The 19,705-nt window shown below is 41.7% G+C and overlaps 7 protein-coding genes across 7 annotated transcripts; 6 read left to right on the top strand and 1 right to left on the bottom strand.

The window, feature by feature from the left end:
- Window positions 1–330: 330 nt before the first annotated feature.
- On the top strand, window positions 331–1,416 carry SNF6 (Snf6p; the record flags this gene model as incomplete). Its single annotated transcript, XM_037289301.1, has 1 exon — window positions 331–1,416. The coding sequence occupies one exon, from the start codon at window positions 331–333 to the stop codon at window positions 1,414–1,416; it is 1,086 nt and encodes a 361-aa protein (XP_037145196.1).
- A 150-nt stretch (window positions 1,417–1,566) lies between these two features.
- GPI13 (mannose-ethanolamine phosphotransferase GPI13) lies at window positions 1,567–4,602 on the bottom strand (the record flags this gene model as incomplete). The annotated part of the gene is made up of 1 exon (XM_037289302.1): window positions 1,567–4,602. The coding sequence occupies one exon, from the start codon at window positions 4,600–4,602 to the stop codon at window positions 1,567–1,569; it is 3,036 nt and encodes a 1,011-aa protein (XP_037145197.1).
- Window positions 4,603–5,375: 773 nt separating this feature from the next.
- On the top strand, window positions 5,376–7,586 carry FRA1 (aminopeptidase P; the record flags this gene model as incomplete). Its single annotated transcript, XM_037289303.1, has 1 exon — window positions 5,376–7,586. One exon carries the CDS (start codon window positions 5,376–5,378, stop codon window positions 7,584–7,586), a length of 2,211 nt encoding a protein of 736 aa, XP_037145198.1.
- An 897-nt stretch (window positions 7,587–8,483) lies between these two features.
- Window positions 8,484–10,259, top strand: TPO1 (polyamine transporter TPO1; the record flags this gene model as incomplete). The annotated part of the gene is made up of 1 exon (XM_037289304.1): window positions 8,484–10,259. The coding sequence occupies one exon, from the start codon at window positions 8,484–8,486 to the stop codon at window positions 10,257–10,259; it is 1,776 nt and encodes a 591-aa protein (XP_037145199.1).
- Window positions 10,260–11,020: 761 nt separating this feature from the next.
- On the top strand, window positions 11,021–11,878 carry ISA1 (Fe-binding Fe/S cluster assembly protein ISA1; the record flags this gene model as incomplete). The annotated part of the gene is made up of 1 exon (XM_037289305.1): window positions 11,021–11,878. One exon carries the CDS (start codon window positions 11,021–11,023, stop codon window positions 11,876–11,878), a length of 858 nt encoding a protein of 285 aa, XP_037145200.1.
- A 547-nt stretch (window positions 11,879–12,425) lies between these two features.
- Window positions 12,426–15,167, top strand: HSP104 (chaperone ATPase HSP104; the record flags this gene model as incomplete). The annotated part of the gene is made up of 1 exon (XM_037289306.1): window positions 12,426–15,167. The coding sequence occupies one exon, from the start codon at window positions 12,426–12,428 to the stop codon at window positions 15,165–15,167; it is 2,742 nt and encodes a 913-aa protein (XP_037145201.1).
- Window positions 15,168–17,139: 1,972 nt separating this feature from the next.
- On the top strand, window positions 17,140–19,569 carry RIM4 (Rim4p; the record flags this gene model as incomplete). Its single annotated transcript, XM_037289307.1, has 1 exon — window positions 17,140–19,569. One exon carries the CDS (start codon window positions 17,140–17,142, stop codon window positions 19,567–19,569), a length of 2,430 nt encoding a protein of 809 aa, XP_037145202.1.
- Window positions 19,570–19,705: the final 136 nt, after the last annotated feature.

Genomic DNA, 19,705 nt, shown 5'->3' on the forward strand with positions numbered 1-19,705 from the left:
TACGTCTTTTTCCGTCACTGTTTTTGAATGCAGCTTTCAAAATGACTGTTAATTCACAGTGGGCCCCTCTGAGTAGTCGCAGACAGGATTTCGCCTAGGTTCTTCTAAAATGCCAAACTGCCGCGAGGAGATGATAAGCTGCCGTCTGCGTTCCTATGCATAATATGGTGAGCTCTTTCAAACATGAAGCACTTTATATGTATCACCGTCCCAAGCGATTCAACGTAAAAACATACAAGAGAAACATCGGACCTTCAGATACTCAAAATGACATGATGTAGTAGATGGCGGTCAAGAAAGAAAAGGGTAGTCAAACCAAGCGACATCAGGATGGCAGTGATCAAGAAGAGACGTACTCCTCATGGGAAATCAAGCCGTCAGCAGCAGCTGTTACAACAGCAGCAGCTTCGTGCGAAGCAACGATTCGAAAATTCACGGTTGAAGCCTGAACAGGTCAGCTCAATAGTACACGACGAAAGTGACACTTTATCATATCGGTCGTATCTCATGGTTAATTTCGTGAGGTCTGCGGAATTTATGGACGTTTTAATGACACAGCCAGTAGCGAATAGACAAATAAAGCCACCTACAGTCTATGGACATCTTAACGTGGAGAGCTTGAAGACAAAACTAGAATCGCAAAAAGAAGAACTGAGCGGTCTTCAGGAGAAAGCTGAAAACTACAAATGGAACTTGAGCGAGGATTCTGACTTTTTGCGCAACAAGATACGAGCCTCTGCTGCAGCTAGTAATAACAAAGACAAAAATTCGGAAATTTTGGAAGATTATCTGAGGAAGTTCGGGTTGCGATCTCAGGAGAATACAGTGGTTTTCCATAGGAACAAGTTTTCTCATTTGAGAAGTGATACAAGTGAAGCCCCCCCGGATTACTGGAGCAACCATAGACAATTGAAGAAAGAGCAGCGAGAAAAGGCGTTAGCTCTTCAAAGACAAAAGGAACTGGAAGAGGCGGAAAAGGAGAAGGCTCGCCTTGCAGAAGAAGACAAACGAAGGCTACAGATGGAGGAGGAGCGTAAACGGAAAGAGGAGGAGCAGAAAGAGCAGCAACAAATGCATTTACACTTAGAAATGGAGCGTCATTTTGATGACGGCAAAATCAAGCAGTTGGCGCAACCAAATTTACCGCAGCAGTCACCCCAGCAATTACCGGGACTGCTGCAAGCTCAGGCAAAGGTACATCTTTCAAGTCAGCTCAACGAATCTGAAGATCAAGCAGAAAGCCAGTCTGACACCCCTCAGCAAGTGCTACAGCCGAATGAGGAGCAACATCAAGACAATCAGCAAGCGCTCCCTGCACAAAACGGAATTGATAGCATATTTGGAGATTTTGGTAATGAACCTTTCAATAACGGGTTCGACGATGAATTTGGTGAACTAGATACGGCTTTCTTCTAAGTATTTGTTAGTTTAGGTTTTATCAAGATGAGCAATGACTATATAAATACGGCTGTACTTTTATTGTGAACGCTTGCAAAAGAGTTCAAGCGTGACTTTTAATTGTATTATCTATTTATACAAACTTGCGAATCTAGATTGAACGAATGTCTATTTCCAAAAAATGTCGTTTATTTGCCTTATCAGCCGCCCGCTTGCAAATGCAATTGTTCCAAAGGTAACCACAATCTGTATGGCAATTAGGCTCATAGCCGCAAATAGGTACCTCGGGCAAAAGATCTTCCAAACCATCAAATGCCGACGGAAGTATGCTACCCATATGAACGAACTTAGGCAGAGGACAGTGTTGTAAACCAATAACATGCCACAATTCGAGACGATGCGACCCAAAAGTGTTTGAGGCTTAAGTACATCTGGTTGCTGCTTCCATAGCGTTAATAGGGCCACTGAAAGGGCTACTATTATATGTGGACCAAACGTATTGAGAATAACAGCCAAGTGCGTCAATGGAAATGTGATTTTCCCCGAAAGAATAAACCCAACGTCCCATTGCACTGATGGAATAGTTGCCTGGTGACCTGTCGTGAAAAACTGCAAATATGCTAAAAGTCCTAGTGCAAATGGGCCAACTATATTTTCCTTGAGCTTCAAGAGATCAATAATTTCTATAATGGATAGCAGCTGGTTGACCATCAAGTAAAGTGAGATTTGGGCCAAAGGCTTGTTGAAAAGGAATATGCACATGAAGGCATTGATAACCAAGAGAAAATATTGTGCCCCATACGCATTCCCATAGCCTAAAATTGTCGCCTGATGGGACTTCGTATCCGTATTATGAACATTGAGTTTCACACAAAGTGGACCCATCATCCAACCGATGTTTGATGCAATAAGTGCGAACCCTGCTATAATTCGTGCAAGCGTAAACTTGAATATCGTAGCGTTCCATGACCAATCCGCTACAGTATTTTCTAGAGCGGTTACTGACCAGTAAATGAAATTTGTGAAAAGGAGACCTTTCAAAAATATGTCCACCCATATAGGGGCAGCTGCCTGGTATGACAGTGATAAATTATAATAACCCTTAATGCATGCTGGAAGTAAACCAACTATCACCAAACACAGTCCCAAGCACCACCATGAATAATTTGTTTTATTCGTGAAGCTTGGTATGCAAAACTCACCTTGCTCCTCCCTACATATAGTAATTGTGGAGGCTATTCTAGTGCACACTATAAGCACAACGGAATGGTAAACTCCTAAAAGACGAGCAAACCTTGTCAGAGGTAAGGAGTCGGAATTTGCAGTACCCTTACTTGCTCCGGAGGCTATCCCTTGCTTTTCACTGATCGTAGCAGTTAGTAAAGCAGTAGTGGAATGTCTTCTTGGGAGAAATACGAATTCGTAAAGAGTCAACATTCCCAATGTGATAAGGAGAAAACTTACAATTTTATCCTCCCATATAGTGAATGAATTAGATGTGAACAATAGTGCATGGATAGTCAATAGCATTGCACCTATTCTGGACCAATAATCAGATAGATCCTCCAGAAATCTAATAAAAATCCATTTTACACTATAACGATCTAGAATTGGAATGCAGCAACCGACAGTTATTCCCACCGAAGTTGCGAGAAGTGAACACCAGAGCGTATCCTCTAGGAATGCTGGCTGACGAAAAACATAGAAGATACCATGAAAGCATGCGTTTGATACCAAGGACATCATTACAATCCAGGGGACAAACTCGGGGACCATTTGACTGACAACAATTGACGGTATCAGTTTTGTGATATCCAGTAAAAGAATTAGAGATATTGACAGTAGTATAATGCCAGTGTTAATACTCCAAAAATCAAACCGTGTCCATAAATCCTTACATATTTCCAAAAATTCCACTTGGTACCTTATTCCTGAAGAAGGATCCTCCATAGCATCATCCCATAGCTGTTGCAAAACATCATTTCTTTCTGGTTGAATCACCATATGAGACTCATTCCTATACTGAGATAATTGATTTAGAGTTAAAAAAGAGTAAAGGTTCCTTTCTTTCTCTGTATTAGAAATTTCATCAATAGGCCATCCCAAACTGTTGAAAGGTATGGGAGACCCTAGCAGTAACGAGATTGAAGGAACGAGATCAATTTGGTTGACTTGTCTATACTTCTCACCTAAATTAGCTATATCATATGCGGTGGTGCTATCTTCTTTGTTGCCAAAAAGACCTGGAGTGTTGGCATACATAAAAAGAACACTCTCAAGTTCATCTTTGGAGTCACCTCCGTGATTACCGGTGTGATCCATACCGTGATCCCCCATAATCACCAGCAGTGTATCATCATCCAGGGCCGAAACTATTTCCTTGACAAAGTTATTGACTTGCAATAATTTCTCACGCATCGTGAAGTGGTTTGGACCATATTTATGACCGACGTGATCAACACCTAGCATGTGCCCGATAAGCAGGTCCCATTCCTTTCTTTGTCCCTTTTCGCAGCCTAGTAGATGTTTCTCGAAGTAAGACATGACACCGTTGTCCACAGTATCAAGATCCCATACGTTCAGCGACTCAAATGGTTCACTCTCTGGAGCCAGAAATGGAGCAAACAAGTTATCCCAAGTATCATCGCCAACAAAAAAAATCTTCTTGCCTTGCTCATAAAGCTGTTTTATGACATTATCTTCTTCGATGACACTACCATCAAAGTTAGAGCCGGCATCTATAAATGTGGGGAGACTACCAGTAGTGAGCCCTTTGAGTCTCTGTAGTGTAGTTGTTGGTGGGTCAGCAATAAATTTCAATAACAACGAGGACCCGCTTTTTTGGTCCCAGAAACTGTTATATAAAAAATCGAGGTTATTATGATAATAGGAATTGAATTTTGGGTCATTTTCATTTACTGGTATAACAAAATCAAACCTCAGTGCATCCACAACAAGTACGACGGCTTTATCAAATTTCCCATACTCTGTATCCTTGACGGCTACGTTATCCAGCACCTGTCTAGTCAATAGGAAACCTCTTGTGAAAAACGCGATCGCAATGAACTGTAGAATAGCCAATGACGCAAGCAGCAGAACATAAAGTGTATGTGATTTTCTGAACTTCAATATGCGTGTCCTATATAGCCTTTTCTCATCGGCAGAAGTACTCAACAGAGATTTCTTTATCGAGTGTTCATCCATCTACCGTACAACCTATGGATACCTAATTTCCCTAGAACCCTATTTGGACTGACAAATACCCACTCCAATTGACGCTTAGACCCTGAACACCTGCTGACACAATTCCGAGCAGGCATGAACCTCTTTATCGATACATCAATTATTTCATGTAAACGCCCATTTTGAACTCTTCCCTAACACGTAACCTATAGACCGAAGTCTATTTTGTCCGGGAATCAAGTCAATCGTGAAGCTCTGAAAAAAAAAAAAAGAATCAAGCGAGCCGGACACTCGTTCGTCATGATCTTGTGTACTCCTCAGGGTAACATTCATCAAAAAAGAACTTTAAGCGAGTTTTACCGTCTGGAAATTGTCAGCGAGACGTTTTTTTTTCTAGAAACTTGCACCTGTAATTGATCTCTTTTGGACTTCAGAGCAAATAACTCGTATTGTGGTCTGCCGTTTAGATGCAGCAAAAGTAGCTTACATATATATCTTGACATTGCTAACGTTATAGCATAAGACTGAGATAGCAGTGAGGCAGCAGTACTCGATATTCGTTATTTAATCCGGAGTTGTATCAACATTGCAAGGTATATTTCACAAAGCTGGAAGTAAGATTGTTCGGTTAACAATCTACTACTTCCGTTTTTTATTTCTTGATCTGCTGAAGGGGGAATCGTAGCACGGTAATCGGGAGATAAAACCAGCACTGAGATTGCTAGCTATTTAACACAAGTTTAGGAGTTGTTGGTTTGATTTCTGTAAAAGAAACAGCCGCATTTGTGTGAAAAATGACGACTAGAACTCAAGACTTAAATACTAGGCCTTCACTGATGTCGATTGCACCAAGTGGACGAAATGCTGGAGCCGGTATACAAATGTCAAATGCAAGTGCAAGGCCTTTCAGGCCGTGCGCAGACTGTACATGCTCACCAGGGTTATTATCGAGACAAAACAGGAGGTCTTCTTTGTTCTTAAAGCAGCTGGAGAACAGCAGGAGGAGAAACGCTAGAAAGCGCGGCAGTAGTGCGGGGACAGGCTCTACCGGCAATGAATCGATTTATTCCTCGGATTCACTGTGTCAGTCAAATAGAGAAATGAATACAACAGGTAGATTGTTGAGTTTGAGGAAATTGATGAAGAAAAGAGATTTATGCTGTTACATCGTTCCCAGCGAAGACGAACATCAGTCAGAGTATGTTTCGTTCGCGGATGAAAGGAGGGCGTTCATTTCTGGCTTTACAGGTTCGGCAGGTGTCGCATGTATAACAAGAAATGTGTTGAATTTCAATGAGAATGACCCTGATGGTAGCTCCGTGCTGAGTACTGATGGACGTTATTTCAATCAAGCATCGCAAGAGTTGGATTTTAACTGGACCTTGTTAAGACAAGGCGAAGATAAATTGACTTGGCAACAATGGTGTATTCGTGAGGCAAAAGAAATGTCTTTGGGTCTGGGAGGTAAAACTGTAAAAATTGGTGTTGATCCAAAATTAATTAGCTATGAACAAGTGAAAGCCTTTGGGAAACTCATTCAAACAGAGGTTTTAGAATCCGAGAGTGCCTCCGTTGAGCTAGTGCCGGTGGAGGAAAATTTAATAGATTGCATATGGAGTGAATTTGAGCCCGTACCAGAAAGAAAGTTGAATGAACTGGTACTTTTGAACTTTGAATATTGTGGTGAGGAATACAAAGACAAGAAACAACGTCTAATGGAAACTCTACACAAAGATTACCACGAATCACAAACTTTAGCAGTTGTTGCATTGGATGAGATTTGTTGGTTCCTAAATTTAAGGGGTTCGGACATTCGATACAACCCTGTTTTTTATGCATATTTATTAATCCAAAAGGATGCAACTATTCTTTTCACAGATAACGAATTCAGTGAGGAAATTGCACTCTATTTCAAGGATAACCAGATCACTGTCAAGCCGTACAAGGAAGTGTGGAACCAACTACGTGACTGTTGTATTGAATTATCAAAGAGTGAAAAGCCTAAAACCTTTTTAATCCCAGACAATTCCTCGTGGCAATTGGTTCGCCAAATTTCCGCCTCGCCATGCAAAATGATTCATTCACCAATCGATATGTTCAAGTCTATCAAAAATACGAACGAAATCAGAAATGCACGTTCTGCTCAAGTCAAAGAAGCTGTATGTTTGGCGCAATACTTCGCGTGGTTGGAGGATCAACTGGTCAAACACGATGCGCTCATTGACGAATACAGTGCCGCAGAAAAATTGGATCAAATCAGAAAGACCCAAAAACACTATATGGGTAATTCCTTCGAGACTATATCCTCAACAGGTGCGAACGCAGCAGTGATACACTATTCACCACCAGCAGAAGGATCCTCGATGATTGACCCAACTAAGATCTACCTATGTGATTGCGGTTCGCAGTTTACGGAGGGCACAACCGACATAACAAGAACAATCCATTTCACAGCCCCGTCCAAAGAGGAAGTCACCAACTACACCTTGGTTTTGAAAGGCAACCTAGCTGTAGAGAGACTTCATTTTCCAGAGGGCACGACGGGATTCCACATTGATGCGTTGGCGAGACAGTTCCTATGGTCACATGGTCTAGACTACAGACACGGGACAGGCCACGGCATCGGCTCTTTCCTAAACGTCCATGAGGGTCCTATCGGTATCGGACCCAGGCCCAACTTATTGAAGTTTCCCCTTAAGTCAGGCAATATCATCAGCAACGAACCGGGTTACTACAAAGATGGCGAATACGGCATCAGGATAGAAAACGATATTCTAGTCAAAGAGTCTTCTGGCGGCCTTTTCGAGGGCAAAAAATTTCTTTCGTTTGAGAATCTCACTCTAGTTCCCTACTGTAAGAAGCTCATCAATGTCAAAATGCTGACCAAGGAAGAAAAGCTGCAAGTTAACGAGCACCACGCAAGGATCTGGCATTCTATCAGACCCTTCTTGCAGCCCCAAAGCATATCGTACAAGTGGCTGAAGAGAGAAACCGCTGCGATATGAACACCCACAAGACTACCTAATAACATAAGTAAACATATACACTAATTTTTCTTCCGCGATGCGCCTTCGCCTGAGCCTGCTAACAGTCGGCGAAAACTCCCAGTGGCAAGACCGATTGCGCGCAGGAGACCCTACAGCCGCGATCTCTCGGTACCGTAGTGTCTCGTGAGAAAGCCGTCCACTAAGAAACAAGCTGCGCAGCGCCAGTGTGCGAATCTGTACCCTTTCATTTCGCTTGCAAGACCACTGCAAAAGAACGATAACGTCCCTACCACTTGGAGCATTGTTACTGGCGATGACCACTCAACACCGGTTGCGCCATTGGCGGAACTCTTGGAGCCTTTCACCAAGCGTTTCAGCCTTGCAAACCCAATGAACCGAACTCTATTCCCCAAATCGAAAATTATGTGGTTCCGCGGAAACCCACAGAAAAAAGCAACTCTGTTTTCGGTTTTGTTTGTTTTTCTTTCATTTTTGCCTTTGACGGGCTAGACGGCCCCGTGGCAACCTTTTTAGGCTCATCCAGGTTTCTGACCCTTTTTCCAGATCATCGGGCTTAAAGCAGGTACCTCCGTACGTATTTCCTCTTTGGGTATGTTATCCCTCCTGCCAAGCTTCGAACGAGGTACATTTTCCACGGATATTGCATCGTAATTGCATTTATCATCATAACACTATTTTCCAGAGATTGCGTGTTCGTGATGGAATGGAGAAATAAATAGATTGCTTAAGTATTTAAGAAGAAGGAGTAGTTTTTCTCTTTCAACCCAGCAAAAGAGTAGTTTGTTCCGTTCGTAACGAATCTTCTCTTTCATTTCACGTTGAAGAGACTTAGAGCACTCTCATTTATATTTGTTCGAACTCTCAAGACATCTTAGATATAGAAACATCGAGGAGATGGCTGCGTACTCTGAGGAATCCAATACCACTGATCGCTCTGAGTCCAACGCAGAAGAGAAAGTCTTGACGAGAAACTCTGTGGGTTCATCTGAGTCTACAGGGACACATGAGGGAGAGGGTAGCGACGCAAGTTCGATAAGCGCTGTGCCGGAAGGTGAGCCAGCTACGTTTACGGCTGCGGCCCGGACAGCTGTGAGCAGTGGCTACGATAATGCGTCTATGACGTCGGCAGCGGAGAGCGATATCGCTGCGACGAGAAAACTGTCAAGAATTCTGACAGGCTCGGTGGATGAACAAGGGGGGGTAGAGGTAGATTACAGTGATTGTCCACCAATGGGTGGTGATAGGCCATTCCCGCCATCGCTGCCCAGCAAAGATGCTTACGAGGTGACGTTCGACGGCCCCAATGACCCAATACACCCCTTCAATTGGCCTATGAATAAGAAGATTTTGACTTGTGTTATCTTGGGTTTGAATTGTATAGCTATTGCCATGGGTTCATCCATTTTTGCATCAGCAGTTATTCAAATTTGCGAGATTTACCATGTCATCCAGGTGGTTGCTGTTCTTGGTGTTACGTTATTCGTTATTGGGTTTGCGGCTTCTCCAGTTATCTACGCACCTCTGTCAGAAATCTATGGGAGAAGGGGTGTTCTCTGTATTGCGGCTTTTGGCTATGCGATTTTCCAATTTGCTGTAGCAACAGGTAAAGATTTACAAACGATTATGATTTGTAGATTCTTTGGTGGTCTTATTGGTGCGGCACCGATGGCTGTTGTCCCTGCAGCATTCGCTGATATGTTCGACACCAACCTCAGAGGTAAAGCTATCTGTCTTTTTGCACTAGGTATTTTTGTGGGTCCTATTATTGCACCCGTTATAGGATCCTATATCGTGCAACATACCACTTGGAGATGGCTAGAATACGTTATTGGTATTTTTGCATCGGTGGTTTGTGTTTCAATCGTTTTGTTTTTCGAAGAAACTCATCACCCAACTATTCTAGTTAATAAGGCAGTCATGATGAGAAAAAAAACAAATAACTGGGGTATTCATGCCGCTCATGAAGATGTTGAATTATCCATAAAGGAAATTGTCCAAAAAACTGTTACAAGGCCTATTGTGATGCTTTTCACTGAACCAGTTTTGTTATTTGTTTCAATGTACAATTCTTTTGTTTATGGTATTCTTTATCTATTGCTGGAGGCATATCCTATTGTTTTCGTCGAAGGTTACGGCTTTAGAGTAAATGGTGAATTGCCCTATTTAGCCCTGATCATCGGTATGTTCTTTGGTGGTGCTTTGATTTGGGTCTGTGAAAGAGATTATCTGAGAAGAGTGAGAAAGAATGGTGGTTTGGTTCCAGAAGCGAGATTGATCCCAATGGTTTTTGCCGGTGTTTCATTTTCCATTGGAATTTTATGGTTCTGTTGGACCGGTAACTACCATAATAAAGTTCACTGGATGGTTCCGACCGTTGGTGGCTCCTTTATCGGTTTTGGTTTAATTGGCATTTTCTTGCCATGTCTGAACTATATTATCGAATCATATCTTCTATTAGCAGCTTCTGCCGTCGCAGCAAATACATTTTTAAGGTCTATGTTCGGTGCTGCTTTCCCTCTTTTCGCAGGTTACATGTTTCATGGTATGGGAACAAATTGGGCAGGTCTATTACTCGGCTTATTCGCTGCCGCATTGATCCCAGTGCCATTACTTTTATTAAAATATGGTAAAGGTATCAGACAAAAGTCGAAATTTGCATATTCCGGGTGATTAAAACAAACTCATATTCCACATTATATTACTCACCTTAACTTTATTGTTCATTCTTACGATTATGTCTTTAAAGCAAGATACCCATAACACGATAGTAGTTATAATACACTTAGAGACAATTTTAAGATCCGGATTGGTTCAGAAACTGAATCAACCAAACATTTTTCTTACATTTATATACGCAGCATATAATCTAATGCAACGTCGATTTTTCGATTGGCAATTTGCTGCAATTAATGAACTACATGCATTGTTCTATGCAATTCGCATACGTGCATCGCCCTACATCGTAATGGCGATCACAAGCTCTCGGCTGTACGGCTAGCGTTCGATAACAACAAGCAAGCAGTATAAAGCGAAATTAATCATCGCATATGGATTATAGAGAGACATGAGTCAGTTTGAATGAGTCTTGGCCGGGTGATGAGGTCTTCGTAATCAAAAGTACGATGATTGGCTATCGGGTGTAAATCTATGAATTCGGTTACCCGGCAGTAACCATCCTCTCACTGATTTGCTCGGGGACCTTTTTTAAGTCATGCACATAAGCCGAAAGACGGCTTACAATTTATTCGTTAGGTATACTTGAGAAGAAACAAACTAGAAGAGTAACAGTTTATCTTTCTACAATCTTTTGTAGCTGTTACTCGAGGACCGAGAGTATAAGACGATTGTTCAGACGTTGAGGTTTGGTATAAAAGATTATTTATGGACGTTGGAGTACATTAGTTAAATAAAACCAAAGGCGAAAAAAGAAGATGATTGCGCAAGTAATACGTAGGGACCGAATGGGGTTTCTGAGCCAACTAAGTCAAACGCAACGTTTTTTTGGAGGATGTGCGACGAAGTTGAACTGCTCGAGAACGAAAAATTCGGGGTCTGTCTCACACGGAAAGAGATTTCTGCAGATTTCGTTAAAAGGTGATAGCAAGTTTGGAAGAAACTCGGATTCAAGTATACCACCTCCATCTACTTCTACGGCATCTTCTACAGTATCACCACAGTGGAATTTTCAACTAGTTTCGTTACGTAAGGGACAAGAACAGATCAAGGGTCACTGTTCCAGTGGCCCGCAGGGTAGTCACAACCCTTCTTTCTCTCCGATGAAGTGGTCAAGCTACGCTATGCCTGCAAAGAGCACTTTGAAGAAGCAAGACCAAGACGCCAATATGCAGGAGGAGGACTCCAAAATGAAACTTCAAAAAGCTGCGCAAGATGCAAAGGAAAGCAAAAAGCAAGTCACCACTGAGAATTCGATTAAGAAAAAAAGGAAGAGAACAATAAGGCCGCGCAAAGCCCTAATAACGTTGAGCACGAAGGCTATATCGCATCTTCAGGGATTGCTAGATCAGCCTGAGCCTAAGCTTATTAGAATTGGCGTCAAGAATAGAGGCTGCTCCGGCTTAACTTACGACTTGCAATACATCACAGAACCTGGAAAATTTGACGAGGTGGTTGAGCAGGATGGTGTGAAGGTATTTATTGATTCAAAAGCATTATTTAGCATTGTTGGAAGCGAGATGGACTGGGTTGATGATAAGCTATCTTCCAGATTCATCTTCAAGAATCCAAATTCAAAGGGAACTTGTGGGTGTGGTGAGAGCTTTATGGTATAGTAGTGTAACAGGTCTCCATTGCAAATGTGGAAGCTTACCTGGTTGCGCCAGCTCGCATACTAAATCCACTTATATATATTTATTCGGGTATTTATTATTTTATTAATTCAACATTATTTATTTCGTCAGCAATCATAAGGAAGCAGGCAAGAGCTGACTTCGCAACCCACGCTGGTATAGACCGTATGTATCAGTGGGAACGGAAGGTAGCTTCCGCTTCAGGTTCACTCTGTGGGGGCAGTTGTCTGATTGAAGCCATTCAGGACGTTCTTCTCCCTCAAAATGTACTACTGTCAATTCTTCGTGTATAATGATGGTTCTGGAAAACAGCGCGGGCCTCCCAGAAAATTCTGGAGGTTCCTGGAGAGTTCGTTGAAGTTAAGGGTTGAATGTAAGTTAGGAACCTTCTGAATGAGCCAGCAGAACATGTGTATATAAGAAGAGTAGCAATGTCAGAGACTGTTGAAACCTCTCATTTTAATATCCTTGTTTCTTGTTTTCTCAAAGATACATAAATCAATAGTAATAACAAACATAGAATTGTCAGATGAACGACGAAACCCAATTCACTGAAAGAGCACTGAACATTTTGACGATTGCTCAAAAGCTCGCTCAGGACCATCAACATGCTCAATTGCAGCCTATTCATATTTTGGCCGCGTTTATTGAGACACCTGAAGATGGTTCTGTTGCGTATTTACAGAACTTGGTTGAGAGAGCCCGCTATGACTATGACCCTTTTAAAAGAGCGGTCAACAGGGCGTTGGTACGCATCCCACAACAACACCCTGCACCTGCGCAGATAACTCCAAGTTACAGCTTGGGCCAGGTATTACAGGATGCTGCTAAGATCGAAAAGCAACAAAAGGATACATTCATTGCGCAGGATCACATTTTATTCGCCCTGTTCAATGACTCTTCAATTCAGCAGCTGTTTAAGGACTGTCAAGTGGATATTGAGGCAATAAAGCAGCAAGCTTTGGAATTGAGAGGTAACCAAAGAATAGATTCTCGTGGTGCCGATACCAACACACCTCTGGAGTATTTGACCAAATACGCTATAGATATGACAGAACAAGCAAGACAAGGTAAATTGGATCCAGTTATTGGTAGAGAAGAAGAAATAAGGAGTACTATCAGAGTATTAGCAAGAAGAATCAAATCAAATCCATGTTTGATTGGTGAGCCTGGTATTGGTAAGACAGCAATAATTGAAGGTGTCGCCCAAAGAATAATTGATGATGACGTTCCAACTATTTTGCAAGGCTCTAAACTTTTCAGTTTGGATTTAGCTTCTTTGACTGCTGGTGCAAAATATAAGGGTGATTTTGAAGAAAGACTAAAGGGTGTTTTGAAGGAGGTTGAAGATTCGAAAACCCTGATAGTTCTTTTCATCGATGAAATCCACATGCTTATGGGTAATGGTAAAGATGATGCTGCAAATATTTTGAAACCTGCTCTATCGAGAGGACAATTGAAAGTCATTGGTGCTACAACAAATAACGAGTATAGATCAATTATTGAAAAAGATGGCGCGTTTGAGAGAAGATTTCAGAAGATAGAAGTTCCCGAACCAACAATTAGGCAAACGGTTGCAATCCTAAGAGGTTTACAACCCAAATACGAAATTCATCATGGTGTCAGGATCTTGGATAGTGCTTTAGTGGCAGCATCTCAATTGGCGAAGAGATACCTGCCTTATAGAAGATTACCAGACTCAGCTATCGACTTGGTCGATATATCCTGTGCTGGGGTCGCAGTTGCAAGAGATTCAAAGCCGGAAGAATTAGATTCTAAAGAGCGTGAATTACAATTAATCTCAGTTGAAATTAAAGCCCTAGAAAGGGATGAAGATTCTGATTCAACTACAAAGGAAAGGTTGAAACAAGCAAGACAAAAGGAAGCCTCTTTGCAAGAGGAATTGAAACCATTGAAACAGCGTTATGAAGAGGAAAGACATGGTCACGAGGAACTAACTCAGGCTAAAAAAAGATTGGATGATCTAGAAAATAAAGCACTAGACGCAGAGCGTAGATATGATAATGCAACAGCTGCAGATTTGAGATATTTTGCTATTCCAGATATTAAAAGGAAAATTGCAGAATTAGAACAACAAGTTGCAGAAGAAGAGAAGCGTGCAGGTGCAAGTTCAATGATTCAAAATGTTGTTGACTCAGACACAATTGCCGAGACAGCAGCAAGGTTGACAGGTATCCCAGTGAAGAAACTAACAGAGTCCGAAAATGAAAAACTAATTCACATGGAAAGTGAGCTTTCATCAGAAGTTGTCGGTCAAATGGAAGCAATAAAAGCCGTTTCAAATTCTGTTAGACTAGCAAGATCAGGTTTGGCAAATCCAAGACAACCCGCATCATTTTTGTTTTTAGGGTTGTCAGGGTCCGGTAAAACTGAACTGGCTAAACGCGTCGCTAATTTCTTATTCAATGATGAAAATATGATCATTAGAGTTGACTGTTCGGAGTTGAGTGAAAAACATTCGGTGTCCAAGTTATTGGGTACAACAGCCGGTTATGTTGGTTACGATGAGGGAGGATTGTTGACTAATCAGTTGCAAAACAAACCATACTCTGTTCTTTTGTTCGATGAGGTTGAAAAAGCGCATCCTGATGTTTTGACCGTACTGCTGCAAATGCTCGACGACGGAAGAATCACATCCGGACAGGGTAAAACCGTAGACTGCTCAAACTGTATTGTTATAATGACATCTAACTTGGGTGCACAATTTATATCGGCACAGCCAGGATCAAAGATACAAGAGGCAACAAAAGGCTTGGTCATGGGTGCTGTTAGGCAACACTTCAGACCCGAGTTCATTAACAGGATCTCTGGTATTGTGATCTTTAATAAGCTATCGAGAAAGGCCATCCACAGAATCGTCGATATCAGACTGAAAGAGATCGAACACAGGTTTGAAGAGAACGATAAACACTACAAGCTTGATGTTTCCATGGAGGCCAAAGACTTCTTGGCGAAGTACGGTTACTCCAGTGACATGGGTGCAAGACCATTGAATAGACTAATTCAGAACGAGATATTGAACAAGCTGGCAATAAGAATCTTGAGGAACGAGATCCGGGACAAAGAAACCGTCAAAGTAGTTCTGAAAACGGGTAAGACGCGTGGTACCGGATACAACGAGGAGGAGGAAGAGGGTTTGGAAGTCTTACCAAACCACGAGCCCTCTACAAAATACAACATCGACGGTATGGACGTCGATGAGGACATGCACGACAACGATGACGATGTCGAAGCTGCGGGCTTGGATTAGGACCGCATATTTGAATGTATAAAAAAATATAGTAGAACAAAATAGAACTTAGTAGAACAAAATAGAACTTAATACAACTTAATACAACTTAACAGAACTTAGTAGAACTTAATAGAACTTAGTGGAACTTCGTGGAATTATATGTGCTTGACATTCCATAATGCCATATGGAACGAAGCACCGTATGGCAATGCAATGTAAGCGAATGCTATGCAATGCAGTATAAAGCGATCCAGATGGATTATCTCATATAATTTCCCGAAACGGACACTAAAATGCGAAGAGTGCCCCAAGAAGTCCTACCACAACCGTACCTGGCCAGTTACGTGACCAATTACCTAAACAAGTAGCAGAAATGCGAGCTGGATAGGTATGTGAACATGCAATAAATAGCAGACATGTCGCCGGAGATCTGGCACATGCGTTGGTACTGGCGACAATGCCCGTAAGCGCAGGGTGCGCCTGTCGTTTTCCGCAAAGGGGATGGCAACATGGAGTTGGGGCAAGACACGCACTGGCACAGGCGCTGAAACGCGCTGAAACAGGCCGTACCATAATGTCCAGGAGAATGCTACTACATCTCCACCGGTTTACCCTGGTAGCTCGTGCTTTCGGGTGGCAGAGGGACGTTACAGTCCTGCCGCCCAACCACGCCGAGGAGGCCAAGGGGCCCCAGTCGTCCGTGGAAACGTGAAATCAGGAGGTTGCTGCCACCCGCTTTATCGCATACGTGTTTGTCTTCATCTCTCTCGTCGCAAATCGCGCCCGAGGAAATGTGTTTGCCACATTCCTCATGCAGGCGCCGCAACATTCTTTCCTCTTCTGCCTCTCTGCAGCAGCCTACTGCTGCGGAGTTCATCACAAATCCTCCGCTGCTACGCCCAAAAAAGAAAAATGATCTGTGCATTGTTTGGTTACCACACAAAGCTCTATTATTACGGCACACCGCTGTGAAGTTGACAGCAAACATTTCACGCAGGAACGGCCCAGAGTGCATCGGATCAAGAGCAAGCATTGATAGCCGAAGAAGAAAACAAAGGCACTGTTTGTTTCAGTTTGACCCAGGTTGTCTCATTGCAGCGTTACTACTTTTTTTGCTGAAGATATGGCACGCCGTAACCCCGACTAAGCTCGCCACCGCATTCGCTCCTATTAACATGTAACGCAGATACCTTATTAGGTTTTTCGTGCATTGTTTATTTGTATTGTTTTTGATGTATTGTTTTTATTACATTATGATATCACCAGATAAATTGGATGATATCACCAGGTGAATGGGCCTTGGAACGACCAACTGATAATTGAATAGCGGTTTGTACTGCTTTGTACTGCTTTGTACTGCTTTTCAGCCTGTTGTTTTGCCTCCTGGTATAGCATTGAGAGGGGCTACTTGGTAGGGAAGGGTTCGGTCCGCGGGTTCCGCTGCATCCGGTGGCGCCGGTGTCCCCGAAGCACAATTTTATCCTTTTTCTAATTGATTTGATTTGTTCTGACCTGATTTGTTTTCATCCCAATTTATTTGATTTAAATTGATCTATCACATTTTTGTGTTTTTGTGTCTGTGACCTTTTTTTATACATGTCTTTTGGGGTTACAGACCTGTGTCGAGTTTTCGTGAACTCTTTTTTTTATATAAACTCCTTCTCCGTGTTTCGAGCTTGTTTGTGTTTCGAGCTTGCTTGCGTTGATGCACCAAGGTTTCAGGTTCACAGTTTCGAAGGTTTGTATCGTATTTTCGGTATTCTGAAACGTGATAAGATCAGTAAACAGCAGTGTGTCGTTTCAAGGGCACCTAGAAAGGATTGGTGTTTGCGATCATATAAAGTAGTCCTGCCGAGGCGGTTTTACTGTTGGTGTTGCTCTTTTTGGTTGCTATCCAGTTTGCAAAGCATACGTCATCGAGCCATTGGTGACTGAGCGCGGTTGTGTTTGCGGTTGCGTTAGTTGTTTGCTATTTTCTTTCTGTGGAATTATGAACGGGATTATCCCTGCTGTCTCGAGCGAGGAGCCTTTGAGTAGCGAGAAGTCTGGGTCGGACTCTTTTGGCGCAAACGATGTGCCGCTGAAGCATGAAGATGTTATAAGTGCTGACATCCACCAATTCTTGCCGACCGAAGTATCGTCCATGGAATCTGATAACGGCGACGACAACGACGAACTACTTGATGAGATAAACGAGAATGAAGTCGATCCCAGGCTCGTTGCGGAGGCACCACCAGAGCGGGAAAGTCCAGTGATTGGGGGGACGGGCACTGCAGTGGCAGCGACAGCGGCAACGACAGCTACAACGTCAGACTCGACAGATATAAAGGTCTCAGGGGAATCATCTTCCACATCTGCCCCCGCCAAGAAAACGGAATCCAGCACCACCACCGTCGAGTTCCGTGATCGCCCTTCTTCATGTGTATTCGTTGCAAGTTTGGCTGCTTCACTTTCTGACGACGAATTATGCATTTCTGTCACTGAAAATTTCAAAAAATATGGTAAGCTAGCAAGAGTAAAAGTCTTGCGTGACCGGGCAAACAGGCCATACGCCTTTGTTCAATATACCAATGACAAAGATGCTAAACGTGCTTTAAGAATTGCTAAAGGAACTATTCTCAATGGTAGAACATTACGTTGTGAATCTGCAAGAGTGAATCGTACTTTATATATAACACACAATTCAATTATTGAATTTCGTGAAGTTGTTGCTTTATGTGCAAAATTTGGGGAATTAGAAAAATTGGTACCGGATAGAAGCCAAATTCAAAATCCAATTCAAGGTCAAAATGATATTCAAGTTAACGTTAAAAGATCAACCAATAATTCTTCACATGCTGCGTTTTCATGGTTTGTTCAACTTGCATTTAGAGATGATGCAATCAGAGCATTTGCGAATTTAAGATCATTGTCCAATTGGAATGTTGAATGGGTTCAAAATATTGAAGTACCAAAATACCTGAACTTACTCTCGGTAAATAAGTTTAAATCATTTGAAAATAACAACGAAAAGACGAATGAAGACGAAGATGATGACGATGCCGATGACGATGACGATGACGATGACGATGACGATGACGATCATGATGACGATCATGATCATGATCATGATGATGGTGATGACGATGGCGGCGAAGATGATGACCATTTCGATCATCAATTCAATCACCACCAATGCGACCACCAATTTGAGGACCAATTCGATAAGTCTTACAACAGTTTTGATTCCGCCATTGTAAACTCTCATTCCATTCATTCATATACGAACAGTATTGGGAATAAAAATGATAATATCGATAAAAAATCTATTTTTGTTGGTCAATTGGATTCTTCCCTAACAAAATCACAATTATTCGACAGATTCTCCACGCATGGCAAAATTGTTGATATCAATTTAATCTCTAAATCAACAAAAGTTTTTGCCTTTATACAATTCGAAACTGAATCAGCTGCAGCATCTGCATTAGAAAAGGAAAATCATGCAATTTTTTTAAATAAAACCATGCATGTTCAATATAGGGTCATTGGTGATAATTATGGCAAAAGGTTAACAAGAAAAAATAATAGGCATGAATATAATGGAAGATCAAAATCTTTTTCACTTCCTCAAGTTAATTTAGCACCTCCACCTATCAATATGTGTAGAAGAAGATCTTTAGAAACTAATCCTATGGTACCCTTTATTCCTAGTTCGCACCATTTTCATCCAGAGTTTGAAATTTCTGGCTACTTACCACATTTAAGACATCAATCATTATCGAATCCTTCTGGTGGTAGCAATCGCTCTCATGGCAGATCTTACAGTTTAAAAAGTGAAACTGAGACCTCAATATATGGTGATGGTAATACTGATGCGATATCAGAAGTGTCACATTCTACAGGTTTAACAAATTCTGCAAATACTTTTGAAAGTTTATCTGCTGGCAGCGTAAATCAAAACAGTAATGCTATTACAGTTAAACCAATAATGAATAACGATAACATTCATTTTGATCATAAAAATCCGTATAATAATAATTATACTCATATTCCTAAAAATAACAGTTACAGTTTCAATTACAATTATAACAATTTTGGCAAAAAAAAATTTTATAAACGCCAAAGTTACAAAGAGCCTCCCAGCCCATTATATTTCCAGCCATATTATTATCATCCTATGCACTATCCTATGGGACCTATGGTTCCAGGATCTCCAATTCAGCAACCAAATAGCCCACATCCATATATGATGATGTATCCAATGCCACCACCTCCAAGCTCCAATGTGGATTCTCCAATGATACCCCCATCACCTGCTACCCAGTCTTCTGCGGAGATTCCAAAATCGAATAATAATTCCATGTCAGCAAGACCACATTTCAATCCGTCTGTATCGAATAAGTTTGTTCCGGATTCAAAACAATTTCATTTGAATTATTGAAGTCATTATCATATCAAATTATTCAATATTATATAAGTTTTCCAAAAGGTTTTCCTGAGAGAAGAAAATCAGAAAACAAATGTGTAAGCCATTTGAAGTCTATTATTTTATGTTTAGTGTTCTTTTTTTACAATCA

Source organism: Zygotorulaspora mrakii, chromosome 5 (genome assembly GCF_013402915.1).
Source record: "Zygotorulaspora mrakii chromosome 5, complete sequence".
Classification (NCBI taxonomy): Eukaryota; Fungi; Ascomycota; class Saccharomycetes; order Saccharomycetales; family Saccharomycetaceae; genus Zygotorulaspora; species Zygotorulaspora mrakii.